Genomic DNA, 8,228 nt, shown 5'->3' with positions numbered 1-8,228 from the left:
AATATAGAAATTGTGGGAGCCTACAACCAAGCACAAGTTCTTGGCTGTAGCCTCGGGGGCTACTCCCATCGGGAGCGCTGTTCGCGCACCCGAGAGATGAAAATAAGATCATATCGGGAAATAATGACAATATAACGACAAGGTGGACTAAAATATTGAGCCTACAACCAAGCACAAGTTCTTGGCTGTAGCCTCGGGGGCTACTCCCATCGGGAACGCTGTTCGCGTGCCCGATGAAATTAAAAAAGAAAAAAGATAAGAAAAGCAAGAGAGTATATTTCGAGTTATAATTAACTCTACATATACTCCCATCGGGAGAGCAATATAAGTCATATTTGACTCGATAAAATGTGCCATTCCAACAGCCGGAAAAGCACTCGACAATATATTCTCGAACGCCAAAGTTGCGATCAATTTCTGAATGCCGCAAATTTGCGAAGGTAAGACCCCGGATCCGTTCGCTGGGCGTGGCATCGCCTAAGACTGCGCTCTGCTACTTTTATCCGTATCAACGGATACGAAGAAAAATCCTAACGGACGCGTTAGGTACTCGATAAATTTGATCGTGACTCGACGGAATGGTAAGACCTTAAGCGGCACCTGTCGAAGTTTACACCGATATCCCGAGATCATGTCCGGGGACGTGATCTTGAAGTAGGTTTTTGCGGATTGCCACTAGAGCAGTTAACTAGTACCTGATCCGTCAGATGAACTAGCCCCAACTACCATTATCCCTGTACAATATAGAAATTTATATGAAGAAATATAGAAAAGTCTAAGTTGTCGAATAAAAATAAACGATGGAGATTTTCCACGACTCTACGATTCAAGCAAAATCTCCGGGGCTACTCGACATAGGCATCCCCGATGGGCCTGCCGAAGATAGTACCCGGGGTTTATTGAAGGCCCAATACTCGAAGAATAAGAAGATTCGGGAGCCCAAGATATATTAAGGAAAGTTAGAGTTGTAATAGGAAGTGCTATTTGTAATCCGGCGGGATGAGTTAGAAACCGTCCCGGACTACGTAACTTGTACAAAACGAAACCCTCGGCTCCGCCTCCTATAAAAAGGGGGAGTCGAGGGACGAAAAGATCATCGAATCATTGTTCACAAACCCTAGTTTTCATAATCGTCGAGTACTTTTCGGCTGAAACCTTCGAGATCTACTTGCCCTCTACTTCTAACTAAACCCTAGCCTAAAATCCATAGGCATTGATAAGTTAATACCTTGTCAGCGTGACCAAGGTGCCCGGACGGTAAAACCGCCTCTGTCCATGGTAATACAATAGGGACCAAGCTTCAAGCATATGGTCCTTTTCGAGATGCTCATCTTGAACTTTAGCTTCGACGTGATCAACCTTGAATCATTTCTTCCAATAGGCTCAACTATCACATTGCCATTATTCGGTCACACCTTGAACATATTGACCACCACTTTGATCTTCTTCTTGATCGTATCAGATATATCTATTAAAATCAACGATCTTGATGCAAAATACCCAATCCATATCATTCTCTTCATGGCATCAACCTTGAAACCAACACATCTTCAAGCATTGCCTATGGACAAACTCTTCATGAATAACTCAATGTAAATATTAGTCCATAAAGATTTCATTACTTACGAAAACCACACATAAGGGCTCATGCTCTTTCAGCTAGGTTTGTTCTTGTGCTTTTTTTATAAAACAATAAATCTCTTCTATGGAGAAAAAATGATTATTTTCTAGTTGTCTCTAGGCGCCCAGTCCACGTCTTTCAGCATCATCTTTGGTAAACTAAAAGTTAAAAGAATATATGAGTTGGCCCCTGCGAGGTTTCAGATTTCCCTAATAAATCCTAAAAGCCCATGGAAGGTTAATATGTAATCTTTAGTCTCACATTGCTAGTGGAGGAAAAGTTAGAACACTTTATAGATTGGAGTCTTCCTACTCCACTTAGTAATTCATTGGGAGAGAAAGAGAACAACACACGCGTGCTGGCTCGCCTTCCCTAACATGGCACGGGCCAAGGCCGGGCATGCGACATGCACGTGAATGATACGCCAAAATCCGGTATGTGGCCTCGCAGGGGTATGACATCCTTTTGCCACTTGAATTTTTGGTTTATTTACCCGTAAGTTTTTGAGTTAGAAACCTAATCGATTTAGATCATGACCATGACACGAGGCCGTAGGTTATCATCTGCCGCCAGAAATACATACACAAAACCAAGTTAGGGTTTTTGCCCCCTCTAAATTTTCGCGCCGCCATCATAGTCTACCCGATCCCGAGCGCCAACGGGCACTAACGAACATGAGAGTAGGCCTTCAAAATATCTAGGCGTTGTGTACCAGAGAGAGAGAATAAGGTTTTCGGGAAGTGCTTTGTGCGACTGCTCGTGAGTTCACCACGGGTTGTCTACCAACATTGTTATCAACAATGTTACATCCACAACAACCACGATTATTTCATGTTCAAATGATCGATACGTGAGCCGTGCACCTTTTTGTTGTTGAGACATGTTTTTCTACTACATGTTAGTGTTTACCATGATGTGCATCTAGTATGTTTGAATTGCACGTGATAGTAGTTGTCTTAGTCATGTTTAAATTTCTGGAATTAATGATGAAATTGTCTAACACTAACACAGTCAGAAGAAATGTGAACTCTAAAAGTTTTTCTATGTACAACGGATTCACGAGTTTGCATTACCGACCAAAATTACCCAAAGCGAAACTAGCTCACAACAACACAACCTACCACTCAGTTACACAAGCATCCACCGGGCACCGGCTCCGATCCATCTCTGTCGACCATCATGAAGCGAATCGGGACGCATGGCCACCTTCTCATCTCACACGGAGTCCTCGTAGTCCGAGCTACCCCCGTCTCCAACAACTCCAGGCTTGCCGAGAAACGAGTTCGATCTCGACGGCGGCTTCTTGCCGGTGGGAGCCACGGACTCCTTCAAGCCCAGGTAGGTGTAGAAGGACATGCCGCCGAGGGCCACGACGGCGCCGCAGATGCTGGTGATCCCAGGATCTGAGCTGAAGATGAGGTAGCCGGAGAGCATTATGACGATGGTCTTGAATTGGCCAAGCACGACGTGTGACAGGGCCGAGGTCGCGCTGCACGCATGCCACGAACGAATCAATTAACACAGTTAAAGTTTCTCTTGTATATCCTCACAATGTTTACATAGTTATTAGGTGACCAGATCTCAGTCGATAGTTTTGCTTCTGGTAAAGAAATATATGTTGTAAACAAAATTCACAGGAGTAGCTTGTAGTAGTGGTGAAAAGAGCTTCAAGGTCAACTATCAAGTGTTGCTTCTTGCATGTCTGAAGTGTGAATGAAGAAATTAAAAGGGTGCAGATATTGTTTTCCATGAGACAATCTTCAACGGGATGTCAAAAGTACTGGCCTGGTTACTTCAGTTGTAATCCTACGCAAATTTTTACCACCTTCTAATACACAGGGATGCGCACTTCTATGCAGTGTTTGAGAAAAGAAATTTAGTGTATGCAAACTGCATGCAACTACGCATATAATGTATCAGCAGTTACATTGTTTTACAGATAACAGTACTAGTTGCAGTTTGTCTTACGAAAATGATACAAGGAAGAATGTTCTTGTGAAGCGAAAATTGTCTCACCCGAGTGCCAAGGCGCCAGACCATTGAAGAAGGAAACCAAACAGAGCAGAAATGATAATAGCACAGCTATTTCTGAAATTCCAATTGAACAACAGCAAGCCCGGTGGATCCAGCAGAGGCATCAATGCCAGCAAGAAAAATATGGTAACAGGGGTTGTCTTCCACATTAGCCTAGTAAAATAATCTGTCTTAATTAGCCGGAAAACAATGAAACGATGCACCTTTTGTGGATCGAAAAGCAGGACTTGGGACTTACGCAAGAGCAGTCCAGTTTCCAGTCTGTTGCAAATTTGACCACAGGATTTTGTTTACTGCACTAGGGACAATCCAGGCCAATGCTACACAGGCACCAAAGAAGTTGAACTCTAGATCTGTAACAGTGGCCACAGCCACTCCAAATGACACAGTTGCCAGTGTGATAACCTGTAAATGTTGAAGCAAGATTTCCCAAACTGAATAAAGCTTATGTAACAGGTTTCCATTCCCAAGCAAACAAACACATGCACACTGATGACATGAGCGAGCATGAATGGTAGTCTGGTGGAAGGAGAACAAAGCATGTATGTATGAATGGTTTCCGTTAGAAGCACAATAGTAAATCAGAGGAAACGTACCTTCTGAAAGGAAACCTTCTTCTGGAAAAGCATAAACTCTGCCGCAACAATTGTGGGAGTCACAGCAATCTTAGCCATTTGGTAGAAACCTACACTGAATAGCAAAGATACTGAGAATACATGAAGCAAACACCACTGAACATAAACATAAAGGATTCTAAAAAAACACAAAATGTAAACAGAATCAGGATTACCTATTATGTTTCAAGCTCACATTAGCAAGCCCCGTGGAGAGAGACATCACAGCACCCAGAGCAAACAGAGAGGAGAAAGGTGTGGATTTCGAAGGAGGGGCAACCGGTAGCAGTGACAGCGCCTTGAGGATCGCCATCAGAACAAACGCAACTGCGTAGTGAATCAGTGACAGCGCAATCGGGAACTTGAATCCAACACTCCCCATCACCTACAACACAATAGATCATTGTGAAAAAAGAGAGATCTTGCTACCTTGTGGACTGACTGACTGAAGGTAGATGTGAGGAGTGTACCATTTTGTTCGCCACGATGATCCCGACAGCGACGGCGAAATTGAATGTAAGCGCGACCGATGGTCCGCAGAACCGCTGCTGCTGGCGCTTGGCCCCTTCCGAACTGTGCATCTCGTTGTACAGGGAGCTTCGCAGCTCCTCCAGCGCCCGACCTGTAGGATGGAAGGGCACAGTCAGTCAGTGCCTCAGTGGGTGAACCGAAAATTTAAAAAAAACTCCAAAGCTCGTCTATGCATGTGACAAAAAAACTCAAGTTTCTTCTCATGAAGTTTCAAAGAAACTCGATAGGACTCAGGACTTCTGCAGTGAACTGTGTGTCAGATGGGCTGTAGAAAGAGCACGGGCAAACAGTGGGACGCCATGGCGGACACGACACAAGCCATCTTCGTGAGATCACAGTTTCGTTCGCTGTGTCAATGCGTACGCTCACGAGATCAAGCAAAGTGTGCGCTGCCAGTATCTGTCCACCGTCGCCGGAAATCGGTCATCATCACGCCGCCAAGAGCGACGGCAGGACTCTGGTGCGGCCGGGAGGGCGAAATCGAGAAGCGGAAGAATTTGGGTTCGGACGGCGAACAAGATGAAGATGCTACAAAGGTACACTTCCTAATCTGCTGAAACAGAGGATTCGCCCAAGCTAACATGCAGAAACTGAAGTTTTTTCAGAGCTACACGAAGAAGAAGGGATCTGAAAGGAGAGAGAATGAAGGTCACACTTTGACGATTACGCCCCGGAACCCCGCCGCAGCAGAAGAGGATCCAAACGGAGCACGCATGCCGAGCGAGCAACAGCTCAGCCGTATCTCAAGGAAATGGTAGCCAACAAACCACGAAAGGGAGCACAAAATGTGCCAGAAAGATCGCAACAAAAACTAGCAGTAGTAACCGCAAATGCGATATGGGGGGAGCTTTTGGTTTCTTGCATAGTTTCTGCCGAACCGAGCCAAACCGGCCTAGAAACAAAATCTCTTAAATTCTGGTCAAACAAACAGAATCATCAGCATCACGAGCAGAGGACGCAAAATGGACCGATTTTCCGCGCACATCACCAGCAACCGTGAAGACGACTGGGGAATTGAATTGGAGAATGGAAGGAAGAGGGGCGACGGCACGAACCGGTCTCGCCGGCGTCGCTGTCCTTGCGCTTGATGAAGCGCCTGCCGCCGCCGGCGAGGACGGCCTCCCAGACGCCCATGGCCGTGACGGCGGCCACCTCCGACGCGTCCACCCGCCACCACCGCAGCTTCATCATCTCGTCCCTCGCTACGCTCACTCGCTTACTCCCTGCCTCCTTTGGCCGGGTAAAGAAAGAAGGAGACGAGAGTTAGCGGCAGCATGGAGGAGTGGCCGGTGGGCGGTGCTTGTTGTGCCGGCCTATTTTGGGTCCGGTGCTCGTTTTAGGGGGGTGGCCGTGGCCGTGGCCCGTGGGAGATGGGACGAAGGGAGGGCATCAATGCGGCCTACGCGAGTGCGGAAATCGCAAATGGTGGTGGTGGCCGGGGCTGGTGAGTGGCGACGAATTGAAGGTGGCGCAGCGCGCGAGGGAGAGGACGGAGCGAGTTAGTGGCCGTGTCGTCGTGGGTACTCGTACGCACGCGAGGTGGTTGGTTCCTGCTGGTGCTGCTCTCTGGTTCGATGGAGGGAGGAGTTGTGGTGATTAGGTTAACTGTTTTCCAAAGTAAAATCCCTGGAATTTTTGTTGAGTTGTTCTGTTAAGATGGCCTAAAGTTTGTACCAGAAGTTACCTTTTTGCGTGCATAAAAACACTCTCAGTCCTTTCTGGTGGATGTTGAGGTAACCGCGCAACAATAATGCTACACCTACGTAAATTTCTTGCTTACGGGATCAAAAATTATGGAAGGGCGAAGATTTGCACCGGCGGTACTATATGTTTGCACCTCATCCCGCAAAATTTCCCCGTAAGGAAATTCCTGTAATTGTACCAGTATTGACCGCAGTACTATATGTTTGCGCGTACGTACTGCCCTTCTTCATCTGGCAAGAAGCGACTAGCGAGTGTTAACGGTAAATTGGTGATGGATGAAGCGTCCTATGTCTTGGCCGCAAGTAATGACGCTGAAGTCTGTTAAGTGGAGTTGTTGTTGACATATACCAGTAGACATTGCTCCTGACGTCGATGCCGAGATAGTTGGCCGTCATGTACCCATGGTTGAAGGTAGTTGTGGTCAATCTTGTACAAGTCATACTAAATGTAGCGAGCGCCAAAGACCCAAAAATTGTATCCACCTCAGCCATTGCATCCCGGCTTACTCTTTGTTTAGAGTAAAAGTATTGAGAGATGAACTGTTAATTTCATTGATGATTTAGGGGTATATATACCCAGCGAACAGGCGCCAACAAAGGCGATTTACAAGATTGTGTCCCTTCGAAGGGACGTGGCTGTTGGACAAAAAGTAACTGCCTAGTTAGCTTAAGACCTAAGCTAATCTATTTCTAACACCACCCCTTGGACAACGCCGTTTCTTGAAAATCCGTTGTATAATCTTCAAGATCTTCTGGTATAGTCTTGAAGTCTTCTTGCGTATCCATGAGGATGACCTTGTAAATAATGTTGTTCTTTGTAAACTCTATCATCTTTAGAATCTCTCCCCCCCAAACCCATTAGGAAAAATATGAGGAGAGTTGTGTGTGATATGTTGTTAAAACTCCTTTAAAACCTGTTGGAAAAATAAGGAGAAAATAATACAACATATAAAGATTATTGTCTCTTGAGAACTCATATGAGAAAAACCTTGATAAGGAAAAATCTCAGTAGTGAGTTTGGAGATCAATAAATATGCCTTATATACTTCCTTTAAAAACCCCGGTGGGGAAAATAGGAGGTACGACATATAAATATTGCAAAGAGTGCAATATGATGTGCCACCGAAAACTCCTTTAAAACCCAATGGGGAAGAAACAAGGAGAAAGCAATGTGGCATATCTAGACACTTGTATTTATATTATCTCATTAAAAACCTTTTATGAGAAACCATTAGGAAAACTCATTAAGGGAAAAAAGAGTACACTATATATGATCTAATGATCATCAACGGGTTATAATTTGGGAGTTTTACTCCCCCTGAACTTTGCAAATCTAAAAGTTGTCTCACACTAATCCATGAACTTAAATTCATGAGTATGGGAATATGTAAAACACTGTAAATAAATCTATTAGAATTTCACATGATATGTTTGCAAAGTGTTTATCTCCCTAGTTTGAAAAATATTAATTTAACCCTTATGCATTTGAGCAATACAAGTGGTATTATCTGATAGATAATAGTGGGTGATTTTGTTGAATCTTAACCACATGATCTTGAATGTGGTCAATCATTATATGGAGCCGTTAGAGTCTATTTTGTATTCTTATTTTAGAAGGCTCTTTCATTGAATTCAGTTTTCATATGGCATTTTCGGGATCGGGTAATTATAGCCAACGTAGATTACATGATGGTCAAATCTTGATATTCCTAAGAGAATTAATCA

The 8,228-nt window shown here is 44.6% G+C and overlaps 1 protein-coding gene across 1 annotated transcript; it reads right to left on the bottom strand.

The window, feature by feature from the left end:
- Window positions 1-2,678: 2,678 nt before the first annotated feature.
- On the bottom strand, window positions 2,679-4,868 carry LOC124688196 (nucleotide-sugar uncharacterized transporter 2-like). The gene is made up of 6 exons (XM_047221911.1): window positions 4,740-4,868; window positions 4,446-4,654; window positions 4,252-4,345; window positions 3,894-4,060; window positions 3,638-3,808; window positions 2,679-3,110 (listed from the first exon to the last, which is right to left on the bottom strand). Exons 1-6 carry the CDS (start codon window positions 4,848-4,850, stop codon window positions 2,837-2,839), a joined length of 1,026 nt encoding a protein of 341 aa, XP_047077867.1. The 5' UTR covers window positions 4,851-4,868; the 3' UTR covers window positions 2,679-2,836.
- Between the last annotated feature and the right edge of the window lie 3,360 nt (window positions 4,869-8,228).

This window comes from Lolium rigidum, chromosome 2 (assembly GCF_022539505.1).
Source record: "Lolium rigidum isolate FL_2022 chromosome 2, APGP_CSIRO_Lrig_0.1, whole genome shotgun sequence".
NCBI lineage: Eukaryota > Viridiplantae > Streptophyta > Magnoliopsida > Poales > Poaceae > Lolium > Lolium rigidum.
The sequence above is the reverse complement of the archived record's forward strand: the minus strand, read 5'-3'. Positions and strand labels throughout refer to the sequence as shown.

Bases quoted from the DNA above. Each gene is read 5' to 3' on its own strand.
- LOC124688196 (XM_047221911.1), bottom strand. From the start codon at position 4,850: ATGCACAGTTCGGAAGGGGCCAAGCGCCAGCAGCAGCGGTTCTGCGGA. The intron at 4,655-4,739 runs GTACACTCCTCA...ATTGTGTTGTAG, and splicing joins TCATCGTGGCGAACAAAATG to GTGATGGGGAGTGTTGGATT. The intron at 3,809-3,893 runs GTAAGTCCCAAG...TTATTTTACTAG, and splicing joins GGAAACTGGACTGCTCTTGC to GCTAATGTGGAAGACAACCC.